This window comes from Peromyscus maniculatus, chromosome 13, assembly GCF_049852395.1.
Source record: "Peromyscus maniculatus bairdii isolate BWxNUB_F1_BW_parent chromosome 13, HU_Pman_BW_mat_3.1, whole genome shotgun sequence".
Taxonomy (NCBI): Eukaryota; Metazoa; Chordata; class Mammalia; order Rodentia; family Cricetidae; genus Peromyscus; species Peromyscus maniculatus.
The window spans coordinates 65,498,780-65,515,747 of NC_134864.1; the positions used below are offsets into that span (position 1 = coordinate 65,498,780).

A 16,968-nucleotide genomic window follows, 5' to 3' on the forward strand; every position below is an offset into this window, starting at 1 on the left:
ACCTGGCCGTGGTGGGGCTTCGTAAACCTGCACACACTTCCACCTCCCCCGGCACAGCCGTCTGCAGAAGACTCCCATCAGCCAGCTCTGTACTGGGTGCAAATGCCTTCCTCGGCTGACACCGTCGGATTTAGTTAAAAGGGATAAGCAGCGAGGCACACACCGTCTTGCAGATAAACCTCTGGGACGACACTAACTGTTTAAAATTGCTTAGATTTGCAGACTTTGTTCTCGGGGCGAGCCACTTGTCACCGGAAGAAGTCAGCACACACGAAAAGCAGTACGGCCTTGGGGGCGCCTTCTTGGAAGAGCAGCTCTTTAGCCTTCCTACGGACAGTCTCCCTGCAAGTTGACTTCATTCTGAACAAGAGAGCGGGTAAAAGGCGAAGATCCTGTTACCGTGGGCAGAAGCATTTATGGACCGTGGAAAAAGCGTGCGCTGCCGAGAAAAGCCACCGAGTAAGGAAAAGCACACCTTGAGAACTGACTCTCGGCCCCTCACTTACTGTGCTGTAAGTGGCACAGGGACTCTAGGAATCACTGCCACCTGCCCTGAGTGAAGAAGACCTTCCTTAGAACCGTGGGAACTGTTCTTGAGGACCAGAAGCAAGGTCAGATACTGTCCCAGCACCCGGCACCAACTTCTCTCTTGATGCCCTGAGGCTGGGTCAGAAGGCTACATTGTTCTCCCTCCTTTTCTTAATTAATTCAGTGTTTTCTAAAGTGCAGTCCACGTGATACGAGTCAGGGCTGGTGAAGGATGCTCACGCCAGTCGTGACTGACTCAGAGTCACTCGTCCTGCAGATTCCTCCATCTTCGGTGGTGTGAAGATGTGAGTCTTCTGAAAGGCAGACATCGTGTACAAGGATTCTAACCATTTCTCGTGAGATCGATGATCTTTAGACCACATTGGAAAATGCTCCTGATGGTGTGATTTGGGTCTGAGGGAAGTGTCCCCTTAGCAACCCGGGCAGCGTCCCAGCCTGGCGCATCCTGGGACTCAGGTAGAGGACACTTCTTCAGATGCAGGGTCTGGGCTATCTCCCCACAGCCTCGGTCTCACCATGTTGGTGCCTCTGTTTTTTGTTGGTTTGTTTGTTTTTTAATAACAGCCTATTAGCGATTTAATCACTGAAGAAAAAGAAACATTTCTTATATTTAATTTTTTTCACAAGGTTTTATATGCAGACAGATTATCATTACTTTTTGTATTTTTTATATATTGAAATTGAGATTTATTTTTTTAAACTGCTTTTATATGTTTGCCATGATTTCTCACAAAATAGGTTTGTGATGCTCTTTTTATAAAGAGCAAATGTTTGTTTCTTGGTCCGTGATCAACTCCAGCACGAAATGAACCACTACCTGTGCCTCACCCCAAGGGCAGGAGCAGAAACGCGGTCCAAGGGTTGAGTATGGTGAGCATTCTGTGAAGAAGCTGCTGCCGTGATTCTCTGAGAATCAGATGCAGAGTTGCTTTCTGTTGTCTTTGTTTGTAATGATAACACCACGAGCAACCCTCCCTCATAAAGAGAGGCACAGCGAGGGGACACAGGTTGTCGCTGTCATTTCCTGAGATCAGTGTCAACTTCCTGGAACTTTCTAGATTTCTCATGATCTTTCTGAAGCAGCCTGTCCGTGTTTCTAGGTCTGCTTTTTGACAGACATATTTAATATTAGGAGTCTTTTTTGTTGTCTTTCATTTTTTTGGAACGGTTGCTGCCTTTTGAGCCACAGCTGTCTGAATCAGCAACTGCAAGGCCGCAAGGGAAATCTGTTCCCTCCGGCTCCAACTCTCGAATAACTAAACCTCTCCCCCTCTGAAGAAGTCAAGATTCAAAGGTTAAGATGGAATCCTGCTCTTCAGAGGTTGAATAGCAAGTAGCTCCCCTCCTCTCCTTGTTCTCGTCCCCCCAAAGAGCCCTCGCCCCTCCTCATAAACCCTTTCTCACCCGGCTCCTCCCCACCACTTCCTGTCAGCTGGCTGCTGACGAAGCCTCCTGACCGCAGGTGAGTTTTATTTAATCAAACACATCTTTGCATCCTTAGACAAAACGTTCCGGAGCATAAACAAAAGTACCACACCTTGAAATACTATCCTACAACACTTTTTCCTTTCCTTAAAGCTCCACTCAGTTCAGTCTGTGCTTTTACACAGAGCTCGATTTTAAAAAGTCAAAGAATGTGCTCTGGAGAGGTAGCTCAGTGGTTAAGAGCACTTGCTGCCTCACAGAGACCTGGGTTCAGCCCCCAGCACCCACATGGCATGACAGCTTACAACCATCCATAACTCCGGTTCCAGGGGATCTGCTACCCTCTGGCTCTGCAGGCACCAGGCAAGCATGTGTTGCATATACACGCAGGCAGGCAAGACACTCATGCATAAAATAAAATTTTAGAATCTAAAAAAAATATATGTATAAATATATACAACACTGTAGTATGATGTGCTTCTGTCCTCTTGGCAACCAACTCTTTCGCAGGTATAGACAAGAGTTCTAACATGATTCGGCCGCAGCTTAATCTGGATTTCATTTTCTGTAACTTTATTTATTGGTGGCATACGGTAACATGATGATGTGCCAGCGCTCATGCCTAGCCACGGTCACCCTCGCTGAGCAGTTTGTCTAGGATAGGCTGTGTGTGTGTGACGGACACGGGAGCGCCCACTGATCCCCCGACAGCCCAGCCTTCCTGAGCCGCTGGACACTGCACTGTGAGGAGACAGTGCAAGCCAGTGTGACCGCAATAAAACATGGGCTGTCTTTTGGGATGCTGTTTTCTGTGCTTATTTTTAGAAGAATCATGGATCTGTCAGGCTGTGATGTGATAACTGTGAGAAGCTAAACAATTAAAGCATTTCTGGTGAAACTTCTGGTGGGCTTGTATCCTTGGCCTCTGATTCAGTGGTTATCACAACACCAATCACAGTTCTAATCCCCACAAAGCAGTGTTCACTTCTTCCCTTCTGACCGTCCTCCATCCCTGTTCCCTTTCCCCTTCCTCCTCCTCTCTCAGAAGGTCTTAAACAGTGTGACGACCACTCAACCAATGGCTGTGTCCTTCATGTTTCACACCCTCATGGGTGTGCGCTTGCACACACAGGACCTGTATTGTGCCCTTGGTAACAGCAGATACCTCACAAAGGCTTTCTGTTACAAGCAGGTCAGACTGTTGGACACCAAATGTGTGGGTGAGAAACAGCGTAGGTGGCCATGCTTAAAATCATAACATTCAAATGTTAATTTAAAAACACATTTTACAAGCACAAAAAAATGCTTTGTGAGTTAGTTATATAGTTTGTCAATAATACTTAGGGCTGAATTATAGGGGGTGTCCATGCGACAGGAAATATTTGCATTTATGATTTTTTTTTAGTCATTGTTTAGGAAATTTAAGTCATTAAAATTTTGGAATAGCTGATGTATTACATTAATATATCTGAACGTGTACGTAGTTTAAGATACAGAGATGATGTTGAGAAATAACCCAAATAGGATGCTACATTATCGTCTGTTTGATGATTCCCCGGAATTAGATGATGTAGCCTTTTGGATCAGCTTTTCTGTCTGACTGAAATTGGGATTCTCTGCATCGATACCACAGGATGTGGGATGTGATGAGCCTGCAGTGAGTCTGGTATCTGTAGATGACCCCATGACCAAGCTGCCTTCCCAGACTCCCCACTGGGCATCACTGCTTGGATGGGTGGGGTACCATCTTAGTCTCCCACACCTGACTTGCATTCTCAGGAAGACCTGCCTCCCCTTAGCCAATCTGTAGTCCGCTGGGTGTTAGCAGCTGGCCCAGGATGAAGACACCGAGACGGACAGGATAGCAGGTCATTTCCCTGTGCCTACTGTCAAGCCTCTCCTCGAAACCTCAGTTTTACAGAGGAGGCCCCGAGGCCCATATTACACTTACTTGTTCCTGACAGAGCTGACACTTTCAATCCAGATGACTTCTGGCCCCAGAGCCCACATTCTTAACCCTAGCACTGGGGTCTCAAAACTGGGACTTCTGTTGAGCCGCAACAGGGCAGATGGGAACGGGGAGATGCTCGCTGGGGCTGGCTTACGTTTTCCCAGTCAGCATTGAGATACCCCCTTTCGTAAGCCCCGGCTGCCCCTGCATAAACCATGTAGTTTCTGCCTTGAGAAGTTCCCTGTCCTTCTCCCCCTCATCCTGTCCTCATAGAGCGGCCACTTTCCCAGCTGCCCAACTGTTTAGGCGTCTTGCGTCAGGGATTTTTAAAGCTTTGGGGAAACAGGACATGAGTGAACTAGAGTTCCAGGTGGAGCCTGTGTCTTGTCTCGGTGCACCGAAGGCCGAAGAATTTCAGGATGGGAAGTCGCTGTTTTCCTTTCCTGTAATCGTCTCTCATAATCATATCCTCATCTTCACAGGGTAACATAACTTAGGTCCAAGTGCTCTTGCAGAAGTTGGGGGAGTGGAACCCTGAAACTTCCCACAGGTGATGTCTTCCCGTATGCTGTGTGCTGTCTAGTATGGCAGTTTGCAAGGCAGGACGAGGTTTAAAATTAGAAATTCAGTTATTCAGAGACTCTAGCCACATGTCAAGTGTAAGAGTCACAGGTAGCTTGTAACACTCATCCTGGGACAGAAAAGTAGCGCATCTACATACAGTCTTTCTGGGAAGTTCTACTAGGCGAGGCTATTGCTTGGGATGCTGAGTTTGAAGGTTGTAGGGGGTGTCTGGAAATCCAGAATAGAAACAAACAGGTATGGGATTTGGGCACACAGGACTCAGGGCTGGGCTGTCTATGGCCTGTACCACAATGGAAGTAACAAGTGCCCCCCCACAAGGATGGGAAGGTGGTCCCCCCCACAAGGATGAGAAGGTGGTCCCCCCCCACAAGGATGGGAAGGTGGTCCCTCCCACAAGGATGGGAAGGTGGTCCCCCCCCCACAAGGATGGGAAGGTGGTCCCTCCCACAAGGATGGGAAGGTGGTCCCCCCCACAAGGATGGGAAGGTGGTCCCTCCCAAGGATGAGAAGGTGGTCCCTCCCACAAGGATGGGAAGGTGGTCCCTCCCAAGGATGAGAAAGTGGTCCCTCCCACAAGGATGGGAAGGTGGTCCCCCCCACAAGGATGGGAAGGTGGTCCCTCCCACAAGGATGAGAAGGTGGTCCCTCCCACAAGGATGGGAAGGTGGTCCCTCCCACAAGGATGGGAAAGTGGTCCCTCCCACAAGGATGAGAAGGTGGTCCCTCCCACAAGGATGGGAAGGTGGTCCCTCCCAAGGATGAGAAAGTGGTCCCTCCCACAAGGATGGGAAGGTGGCCCCTCCCACAAGGATGGGAAGGTGGTCCCTCTCACAAGGATGGGAAGGTGGTCCCTCCCACAAGGATGAGAAGGTGGTAGGCAGAGCAGGGCTGCTGTTAGCAAGATTTGAGTCCCAGTCCTGGCTCTGTGACTATGATCTCATAACAGGCTCTGTTAGCTTCAGAATCTCCTATTTTGAATGAGGATGGTGATGTGTACCACGTAGGGCTTTCTAAAGACAAATGGTTATCTCAGCACACAGCAATCACTAACCATGGATGAGCTTCCATTTCTGCAGGCGCTCCACTAATATGCTGGGAGGCCTATGGCCACAGCAAGGTTACTAGGATAGTAAAGTAACACCATCCCATGATGCTGGCTTTTCAGGTGTGCAGCCCTTTGGAATGTACCGTTACTCTTCTTAAGGCTTTAAGGATTAGTCTAGTAAATAACAGTGAACCGATTTGGGTTCGCATGGAACTGTAGGGTAACACTGTTCCTTCAGGCCAGGGGAACAGGACAAATCATTACAGCAATGATTACCAGCCTGGGCTTGGACACCCCTGAGTGTTTCCAGGGAGCTCCAGAGGGGTTATAAAATTCTCAAATCAGGTTTAATTCGAATTCACTTTAATATTTTTTTAAGTGGTATATGGCACTTTAAGGACAGGAAGAAAAAGTCACAAAGTCCACAAACTCATGAAGGTGTCAGCTCTAAAGGCTGGAAATCACTGCATTGTTGGACCAACGCTCACAGTAAACATTTTGTAACAAAGGCGTGTGGAGTTTGGTATCATTCACCACAGAGCAGAGGGTTCCACTCATTTGGTCACGTGTTTTTCGTTTAGGAAATATTTAAAAATGGTATTTACTTTTTATTTCAACAACATCCACTGAGCATCTCCAAAGCAATCGGTCAGAACTGTAAACACAAGACACAAGGTTCCGGCTCCCTACCGTCAGTTACAAATCCACATGCTGTACATTCAGAGGTGGGGCCCAGCCCGGCTCCCACTTCGCTTCAGTAACTACACGAGCATAATAAATAACATCTGATTTTAAAGGTCACTTAAAATGAGTCGTGGTGATTGACAGTTCAGTACCGTTCAAGTGCAAAAATAACCACCTGCTTGACTGTTGCCGCCCTTGTAAGCTGGGTTTTGTGGTCTCTCAGATGCAGGGACAGGCAGAGCTGTCCCAGGGAGGCCTTCACGTTACAGCTGATCCTGTCTGCTCGGGGTCAGAGGCTAAGGTGAGCTTCCGTCTCTACCCATTCTCTCCGGTTCATCCTCAATGTCTGTCCACACTATGACTGCCCTTCCTTCGGCCACGGCGCATTCCGTGTCCACAGGCCTCCCAGAAGCCTCTCCTTTCCGCCCAGGACACTTCCCCTGTCTGTGGTGGTAAGAGGTGGAGCTAGCCCAAACCTGAAGGCTCCAGTGTATGACTACCGTTGGGGGAGAAGAACATACTGAGATTTGTTTAAGTCTGAGACAGTTCTTCTTGTCCCTACAATTCCTGTTCCTGGCTTCCAACTTACTGCTTCACAAAACAGACCTAACATGTAACTTTTAAACACTCTGTCCCTCCCCCAGGCACTTAAATCCTACCCTGCTCTTTGTAAGTAGTACAGCGACGGCTGTAGCTGTGGGGTCTGCGCTGTCAACCCTCGTCTGTCAAGTTTTAGGAGAGTGACTTTGGGGGATTCTTTGAAATAGTCTCTCACTTCTGCTCATTCTTACAGCCCATTGAGACAAGGGCCTCTTAAAGCTCCACCCAGTCTGCGGTAGGTGGTGCCAGCTCTTCTCTGCAGGAGCTCTTTCCATTACAGACCATGTGCATATAAAAATAGATTTGCTAGAGATGTGCAAGGTTCAGAGAAACTTTGAACCTTTTTAAACAACAAAAAAAGTGTATGTTCCACTAGCTTCCATCTGGTTCCCTTTTAAATATGTCTTATAATTTTTAAAATGCCTTTCTTCAAGACAAATAAATCTATAGATGCGCTCTTTTTATCTCGCTTTGCACCGAGAACCCAATATTTTAGAATAAATAATCAGAAGAGGAAGATGATGTCCCAGGTCACCTTGAGACCTGTTCATTTGGTGTGAGTTTTGCTCCCCACTCCTAGACCCTGGCAGAGGTGTTAGCTTGGACCTAACCAACCAAGAGGGGAAGTCCTCACCCATACTGTCCTTCTGCGTCTACAGGACTGTGGAGGTTTCCCTTTTCCAGCAAGTACTATAGCTCGTGTGTGTGTGTGTGTGTGTGTGTGTGTGTGTGTGTGTGTGTGTGTGTGTGTGTGTTTCCACAGTAATGATTTAGATAGTTAGAAGCATATGCAGTGCGGTGCTCCCCTTGGGGAGGCATGTCCAGGGTGAGGGCCTTGCCCTCAGCGTCCTGGCTGAGGTGCCTGGTGCCATGCAGGGTGCGAGATGACCAGGAGCCCTTCAGTGTTCTCCTGCGGTGGGCGGAGCCTGCTGCTCCCCCCTCTCCTCTACATGTGGGGTGGCACTGGGGTGAGCGGGACTGGACTGCGTTTGAGATGCTGCTGTGTCAGGGAATGGCTGGCTTCTAAGTGGGTCGGAGTGAGTCTCACAGGGGGCACGCTGGGCTCCACCAACTGCAGAAACTTCCCGATTCTCACTGGTCCCCTGGAAGGAAAAAAAACAACAACAGATGTTCCATGGTGTGAGGAAGAATAAATCCAACCCATTATAGATATTTCCAAGTAAGAAACAGCAGACGCACAGCAATCCCTTGAAAAGCCCACTTCAGGGACCAATGCATGAAGAAACAGGATAGAGTCTTACCTTTCCTTTCCTTTCCTAGGTGCAACTGCCAGAGCCGCATGAAAAACACAAACACTGTGAGAGACACGTCGCATGGCGGAGGGAACAGTTACCAGTGTTCTTGTCGATACCAGGCAAACAACAGTACTCAGTAATTCACAGTTACTGAGGGCTCCACTTCGTGGAAAGTCATGGGCCACGGCCATAGGACACCTGAGTGCCAGCCACTGGGAAGACCACAGTAGCCAAGGGCCAGGAGACCCTGTCCAGTAGCGAATAAACAAGGGCCAGGCAAAGAATGCCCGTGATGTAGAAGGCCTGATGTACACGTGGGATTTCAAAATAAGCACGGAAAGTTGAGTAGGACGAAGCAGGGAATGGGAAGACGCTTTGTGAGGCCAATGGGGAGTGAACTGAGAACAGTTTTGTAAAATGCCGCAATGATCGTACAAGTCGGGGAATGTGATCATTAGCAACTGATGCTCCCCACTTCCATTTCCTACAGTTGAATTAAAATTTTTTCTTTCATTCCTGTGGTTCTGAATGTAACTACTTCATAACCATACTATACCGTACCTGTTAGTTCTTATTGATTTTGACTTATTTTAATTAATATTAATTTAATTTAATGGGGAGAAAAGCAAGCTTTAATGCTGCGTAGGTACTGGGCATCTTGTGAAAATGGCGATGAGTTCACACAGTAGTGAAAGCATTGTCTCTCAGTAGCAGGGCATCCTTTCTCAGGATCACTTTCCTGCTCTGAGCAGAGAAGCTTCCAGATGTCCCTCCATCTCTCAGGTCCAGTCCTGGCTCCATCAACAAGTTAGGAGGATTTTGCGCAGAGGGCATGCATATGGCTATCAGTTTGGTAAAAGCATGCAATGACCTCACAGTTACTTTATAAAGCCAAGATGCATTAAAGTAATTGAAAAGTCTGCCGCTTCTCTTGTGAACACTTGTTTTTATTTTGAATTATGTGAATGCGTGTGTGTTGGTGTATGGGTTCCTGCACATGAGTGCAGGTGTCCGTGGAGGTCATTAGTTCCTTCACGCAGCTGTGAGCCACCCGTCATGGATGCTGGGGACCAAACTCAGGTCCTTTACGAGAGCCGCAGACAGTCCTACCTCCTGAGCCGGCTCTTTGGTCACTGTAGTTTATCAGACTGTTTAAAAAGAAGTTACTGTTTCCCTTTTAGTGCTAAGGGAAACCTCTTATTTTTTTCTCTCCGGGTTTCCTGTGGGATGTCCTGGATGCTGTGAATATATGTTGCTATGATTGATTGATAAATAAAACGTGGATTGGCCAGTAGCCAGGCAGGAAGGATGATGTAGGCGGGACAAGGACAGTGGAGAATGCTGGGTGGGATAAGGCGGAGTCAGGAGACGCTGCCAGCCACCATGGTGTAAGATACCGGTATGCCATGAGCCATATGGCAAGGTATAGATTAATAAAAAATGGGTTAATTTAAGATATAAGAACAGATAGCAAGAAGCCTGCCACAGCCATACAGTTTGTAAGTAATATAAGTCTGTGTTTACTTGGGGGACGCAAGTGGGAGAGATTTGTCCTGACTGCCGGCAGGCCAGGACACAGGAAATCTTCATCTACATGGGTCATTTTTTTAAAGATCAAATTTATTTGTTTGTTTGTTTTATAGTGTGTGTAAGGGTGCCACGGAGTGCATTTGGAAGTCTGAGAACAACTTACGGGAAATAGCTTTCTCCCTTCTTCTCTGTGGATTCCAGGGATCATCGGGCATAACGACAGGTGCACTTACCCACTGAGTCATCTCGAATGCCTTTCTCTGGGTCCTCTAAGCCACAGTAACTATAAAGCTGACATTACTTATCGAGAAAAGGGAAAGATTTATATAACAAGGGAAAAGCAGATCTGCTGCTTTGATGAAACTGTTCAAAGAGGCCACATTCCTTCTCCAGAGTCAGGGTGCAGCCTTGGTTATATAATTGCTGATTTTATGAATACCATTGGACTTATCTCAGGAAAGACTGCTCCTTTAGGGATATTAGACTTTAGTGGGTTAATTTAGCAGCTGGTCTGTATAATGATCCCCCTGGAATTCTGAAATTATAGAGATATAAGCTCCTCTAAATGTAAGAGCTGGATATTCTGGTTGCAAATTGTATTTTCTACCATTGAAACGTAAGTGTGCAAAGCTGGAATTTACTTTTTTTTTTCTTTAGAATCAACTCCTCTGTGAAGACTTTCTGAGCTCCATAAAACAAATTCTCTTCCTGTGGGACCTGGTGAACACTTGTGTGATAGTTATCCCAGATGACGAAAACCCTCTATTTGCATGTCACCAAGAAAGCTTCCCACCAAGCTTTCTGTGTGTTTTGATGAACAAGAAGGAGTAGCAGCGGACAAGGCCCACAGAGGGTACCTGCAAAGGCTGTATCTCAGACGCACGGCTGTCTCTTGTCAGTTGAATCATCTCTTTAACCTGGTAGAGGGCGTACACAAAGGTCACCCAGGGAGAAGAGCTGACCCCCCAGGCTGGCTTGTTCACGTCCTCCTGTTCTTCCTGGTGCTTGGTTTTCTTGGGTGGAAGTCTGGGCTCAAGGCGTGGCATGACATCTTCTGTCTGTTGCTGTACCAGGTCGATGGTTGCTATGGGAACGGGACTAGAGGGAACAGGAATCCTTTCTGCCAACATTGTCTTGTCTAGAGAGAAAAAAATGATGTTAAAATTATTTTCAGAGTTTTCTACATATTTAAAACAAAAGGGAAAAGAAAATAATCCTGACATTATGGTGTACACCTAGGATGCTGTGCTCTCGGCCGGAGACCGGCCTTACTCCTGAGAAGCTTGGTGAGATCAAACACTCCTCCGAGGTTCTGTAACAAGCCATGTTTTCTCTTAGTGGAAGCAGCGCAGGCCCCGAGGCCAGTGCTGTGGGAATGATGGAGGCTCCAAGATGACCAGCTCTGTGCTGGGCCACAGAGTAACCAAGAACATGTGCATTCTACCGTTGACCTTTGTCACCAAAAGCTTTGCAGCACTTGTTCACGCCATCTACATTTCATACAGCCTTCGTCCGTTCAATTTTTTAAATCAGGGTTCAGATGTTAAAAGCTAGGCTCACAACTCAGATGTCAAAAAAGTTTTTTTTAAATTATTTATTTTGTGTGTGTGGTACTTGTAGGCACAGGAATGCCACAGAACACATGTGAAGGCCAGAGAGGACACTTGAAGGAGTCAGTTCTCTCCTTCCGCTGTGTGGGTCCCTGGGATGGAACTCAGGTTTTCAGGCTTCCCAGCAGCTTCCTTTACCTGCTGAGCCACCCCCCCAGCCCCTCTTCCTTTCTGTATGATGATTTTAAGAAAGGCCATGCCTTTCAGGAAAAGCATCAACAGACCATATTTTAATGAAGGTAAAGGCATAGGGATTAATAAGAGCACCCCCTATCCCTAGTAGTAAATTACCATATGGCCTTACATGCATTCGCCTTAAATCTGAAATCTCCTAAGAATTCTGGGGAGGGTCAAAGCTCATATGTCCACAGCACCTTGCACTGTTGTACAAAACAAAACCAAGAAAGCCCCAGTCAGCTCAGAGGCCAGTCTCCTCATCACAGCAGGCGTCATCTCTACCATGAGTTCACCTGGACGCCACTGAGATCATGTCTCCTGCAGGCCAGCTGTTCACAGTTCAGTGGGGTCTCAGAGAACCACCAAGAAAGCATGGAGCCAAGGCGGGGTCACCCTGCAGACTCAAGGCCAGTGTGGGTTGCATATAGAAGCCCGGTTTCAAACCCTTAGCCCTCTGCCCTGGCCCCAAAAAGAGAAAGGAAAGAGGACATGTTCACCTTCTTCCTCGTCCGGCACTGCCAGCCACTGGATCAGGGCAAACAGCAGGAGGATCACCAGGCAGGCCATGCCAATTCCTCGGAAGGTCGCAGCAGCCCCTTGAAAACAAGCAGAGCGGGTCTGGTAATTCCAGGAAATGCAACAATCTTCCACCGTTAACAGTCTAACATCGGGGCAAAGGAAGTGCGGCTTCACTGAGCAGAGTCAGTGCCCTTCTGTGAGCTCCCTGGAATGGGAGAGCACAGGGTGGCATCCGGAGTCCCTGGTGCTGGTTCTGCTCAGTGAAGGGCTGTCCGAGTAACCTCCATCCCCACATGATACTCAGTGGTGCTGTCTTTGTGAGGACCACTCTCTGTGCAGTTGGAACAGCGGAGCTTAAACAGTGCTGTGAATTCCCACACTGCGCCTTGCACAGAAGACAGAGCAGTCAACCCCCCAGGAATAAAGTAATCTGCCTCAGTGCTCATGTTTCCAACAAGAGGTCTGATGATTGGGATGTACAGATTGTGTACATCAGTGAATAGTTAAGGTTTTTTGACCATGATGGATTCTCTTTCTTTCTTCCTTCCCTTTCCCTTTCCTTTCTTTCTTTCCTCTTTTTCCCCAGACAGGGTTTCTCTGTGTAGCTTTGGAGCCTGTCCTGGAACTCACTCTGTAGACCAGGCTGGCCTCGAACTCACAGAGATCCACCTGGCTCTGCCTCCCGAGTGCTGGGATTCAAGGCATGGCCACCACCGCCTGGCTCATGAATTCTATTTCTTTGTTATCGTTAGCAGCAGGTGTAGGACACCTGACCCAACTGAAGCACATGTGCTCAGTCATTTGTTGGCTCCCCTGAGGTTTCTACGCTCTTTCAATAATGTCTGCCAGAAGACTGAATTAGGAGCCAGCTTTAAACATCTTCCCAACCTAAGTATGTGCTTTACAATCATGATGACCATGTAATGTTAAAAAAAAAAAAAAAAAAAAAAAAAAAAAAAAAAAAAAAAAGGATAGGAATACTGAAGTGGAATTCTGGTATAGCTTGGGGGGGGGGACTATTTTTCCTCAAAGGAACAAAAGAAAAGTTATTCTTACCAAAGTAATTGACTAACACGCCTCCGATCATGGCACCACATCCTCTCCCCAAACCCAGATGAAGGCCTTGCAGGATGCCCTGGGCAGAAGTCCTCAGCTCAGGGGGAACAGCTGCACTGAGGTAAGAGATACACGCTGCCCAGATGGCTGCATGTGTGACTCCTGCAGAAGAAGAGACGTGGGAGTGAGTGGCTGCTCAGCACCCCTCATCACACTTTCCTGCAATGTGAATGATTCACTAAACCAGGGACCTACTATTATAATATACAGATACACTATGCATATGTATAAACACATGTGCATAATAGCTGTATCATTTAAGCCATTTCAATATAGTACTTTCATGCTTTGAGAATTTCATACAAGCATCCCATACATTTTGATAATCATTTTAACTATTTTTAAACAAAAGTTCAGTAGCATTAGGTACACTCAGTGTTGAATATACATCACTGTTCTCTATCTCTTTAACTTTTCTATCATCTTAAAAACATCACACTCTTTACCCCTCAGGCCATTCCCTAGCAAGCACCGTTCTTTCCATCCCCACGAATGTGAATATTCTGGGTCTCGTGAGTAGAGTCGTAACAGTATTTGTCCTTTCGATTTGTCCACTGTAGCCTGTGTTCAGTACCTCCTGTCCTTCACTGCACCCCTGGGATGCATGTAATAGAGAAATCAAGTTGGGATGGAGCTGAAAACCTCCTCCCCCCCTTTTCAGGTTCCAGGAGATACTACACGAGCTACTAGGGAGAAAATGTTAATAGTTGTACCCAGCCGTGAGCCCTGTGATCTACGAGTCCAGTCTTTGAAGCAAGATGTGCCCACTTGTGCGGCAGTGGTACTACTATGATGAGGGTAACCAACCGCTCTTGGTTTGGATTTGGGGCCTGATCCACAAGGGGAACCTGGTGCTATGCACATGGTCATAAATAAATAAATAATAAATAAATAAATAAGTAAGTAAGTAAGTAAATAAAAACCATGGTTGGGAAGATCCTAGATCCTAGGGGGCAAATGAACACTATTTTTTAGCTAAACTGGCACAGTGTCAAGCTGCCTCAATAAATATCTGTGTTTATACCCAAAGACAAATGCTACTGTCATCCTTCATCAGAGAAACATTTTCCCAGTGAATGGTAGTGAATACAGACTATGGCGGTATAGAGTGCTGAGAGTGAGTGATAGATAACATGCCCTAAATAAGACATTTCTACCACCCTGCTAAGGCTCAGGAAATGCTGCAGAAGAGGGTAGAAAGGCTGTAGATCCAGATGATAGGGAGCTGGGCTGCAGAATGCTGTCTCTTGGACAGGCGCAGCGATGGCGATCCTGATCTCACAGCTGCTGTGAATACAACGGTTCTGCACAAGAGTGAGTCCCTGACCGTCAGGAGTGCTGGCGGGCAGAGGGGAATCCTTGCCTGCCGCTGTGGACCCATTGATGACCCCTCCAGGCTCCAACGGCACACAGGTGGTCCTGAGTAAATTCAATGTGTCATAAAACCAAACTAAAAGTCATGACCCTGGAAAAGGGGACTGGTGGAGATGAGGTTTGGGGGGTTGACAGTGATAGGTGGGAGATGAGAAGACACAAGATAGCGAGCATAATCACATTATATACGTGTAGAAAATTGTCAAAAACAAAAATTAATATAAAAAGAATTCTTATCGTTTTAAAGGCTTAATAATAGTCCATTGCAACATGCCATGTTTTGTTCCTCTGTTGATGGTATCTGAGTTGTTTCCCTCATTTTGATTAGTATGAATAATATTGTTTAAATCTTGATATTTAAGTATCTTCAAGTAGATAGTGGTGTTTATACAGCTACAAGTGGACTTCCCGGCTCGGGCAGCTTTCATTGTGTTTAACATTTAGAGCAGTGGTTTCCCACAGCAGCTCTACCACCTGACCCGCCCCGCCCCCCAGACATCCACAAGTTCACCAGCTTCTCTGCCTCCTAGCCAGAACTTTTTAAATATTTTTCTTCTCATAGTAGCAGTTCTAATCAGTACCCCCACTGTGTACTGACTCACATCCCTGGCCAGAGTACGGAGCACCTTCAGGTGTTTATTGGCCATTTATGTATCTTTGGAGAAATGTTGAGTCTTCAGCTCGGTCCTGTTGGAAAACACATCATCCCTGGGATTCAAAGAAAGAACACTGGAGGGTTTTGGGGGGTCATGATCTGACCTCACCTCAGCACCTTAAAAGTAAAACTTAGCAGGACAGTGCTGTTTCCAGATAATTTAGCCATATCTCAGAAGCAAATCTGTATTTACAGGAATACAACTACGTCCAGCACCAAAATGGTGAATCTTAATTTGCAATGTGTGGCATGCAATAAAACAGTCGTGTGGGGGGCTGGAGAGATGGCGCAGTGGTTAAGAGCACTGGTTGCTCTTCCAGAGGATCTGGGTTCAATTCCCAGCACCCACATGGCGGCTCACAGCTGTCTGTAATCCACTTGCAGGGGACCTGACACCCTCACACAAGTAAATAGATAAAATATATTAAAAAAAAAAAAAAAGTCGTGTGGGCTGCCCATGCTTTAAGGAGGGCCAGAAAGGAATAAACTGTGTTTACCGCTCACATTAGCTTATATGCCTGCCTCATCACTAACTTAGAAGCATTAGAATCCTTTCCCTGTTTCTCATGTATGCTTCAGTCATCATTTCACAGAAGTAGATTTGTGGGGGCTTTTTTTTTTTTTATTTTGTTTTTGGTGGTGCGGAGGTTAAATCCAGCCTTCTCACACACTAAGCAAGCATTATCAGTGAGCTACATCCTGAACCCAGCTAGGTTGTTTTTTAACTAGAAATATGGACTGAATGGTTATTGATAGTATGCACACTTAATTTCCACTGATGTTTAAAAAATTATTTGCTTTGTCTGATTAAACAACAGCTGTAGATACTATCAGTCTTTTTAGAATTAAATAATGCCCAGACCGAGTCTCAGCTATGAATGTTGACACAGTAGTAGTATACAGTGGGGATGTCTTCATTTATGTTATTAGAGATGGTGTTGACTTCTTTTTCAGATGCCTCTATCATTTTTATGAGTAACACTAGAATAAAATTCAGAAATATACTGAGAAATAAAACTCAATAGTAGAATGCAAATTGATTCATCTTTAAGAAATGTTTTTCAATGATCCCAAACTATATCAAATGGTTGTGGGTTAACTTTATTGATGACTATGTCTAAGCCATTAGCTCCAGGACTTGTAAGTAGAGGTAGATAATATGCTTGGCTATGTATGTGAACACAACATTAAATTAAATTTTTGGTTGTGATTTTAGATTAAATGTAAGTCTTGAACTATTCTATATATAAGGGCTTGATTACACACAAAAATATTTGAACAGTAACCTACACATTTCTCTCTCACGTCTCCTGCTCACATCTTTCCCTCTTCCCCCTCTTCCCCCCTCCCCCGACACCTTCCTCCTTCAAAAATTGTGTTTTCTAAAATTTTTTGTTGTTGTTTTTGGTTTTTTCCAGAGCTAAGGACCGAACCGAGGGCCTTGTGCTTGTTAGGCAAGTGCTCTCCCACTGAGATAAATCCCCAACCCCTAAAATTTTGTTTTATAAGAGAAGTAAAGCATTTTCCAGCAGTATAACTTCAGACAGATATTTAAATTACTTTTAGAATTTGTTGTCTGGTATTAACTAACAAAGGCCCCTAATAACTGAGCATTCTCTCTACAAGGGTTACAAAATTTTAAATCCCTAAAGATTATATAACCATGTTGTTAGATTATACAAAAGTAAAACGATGTTGTTTTCCAAGTAGCAGCAGTGACAAGGGCAGTCACACAGATGGACTCTGCTAGAACAATGTTCACCCTTCTTTGGCTATTTGTCATAAATGTATTGATGTCCTGTGATAGTAATTATCACCGAATCACACAGTAAATGTTTAATAAATATGCTGGGTGACAATGAATGACTCCCAAAGACCACACAGGTACACAA

At 45.9% G+C, this 16,968-nt stretch overlaps 2 protein-coding genes across 4 annotated transcripts in view; one reads left to right on the forward strand and one right to left on the reverse strand.

Moving 5' to 3' along the window:
• Nemp2 (nuclear envelope integral membrane protein 2) overlaps positions 1-2,872 on the forward strand; it is a 28,543-nt gene extending 25,671 nt beyond the window's left edge. The window contains exon 9 of the mRNA XM_006974857.4: positions 215-2,872. Within this exon, the coding sequence (XP_006974919.1) occupies positions 215-353 (139 nt within the window). The 3' untranslated portion in view covers positions 354-2,872. The remainder of the gene's footprint in view (positions 1-214) is intronic.
• A 3,029-nt stretch (positions 2,873-5,901) lies between these two features.
• Positions 5,902-16,968, reverse strand: part of Mfsd6 (major facilitator superfamily domain containing 6) — a 48,607-nt gene continuing 37,540 nt past the window's right edge. For 2 of the 3 annotated variants that reach the window (XM_006974856.4, XM_042260405.2), the window contains exons 3-6: positions 12,988-13,149; positions 11,910-12,008; positions 10,483-10,763; positions 5,902-7,942 (exon numbers count right to left, since the gene is read on the reverse strand). In XM_006974856.4, coding sequence (XP_006974918.1) covers positions 7,739-7,942; positions 10,483-10,763; positions 11,910-12,008; positions 12,988-13,149 — 746 coding nt within the window. In that variant the 3' untranslated portion in view covers positions 5,902-7,738. Of the gene's footprint in view, positions 7,943-8,101; positions 8,127-10,482; positions 10,764-11,909; positions 12,009-12,987; positions 13,150-16,968 lie in introns of all 3 variants that reach the window. The other variant, XM_015993740.3, reaches the window with a different exon arrangement.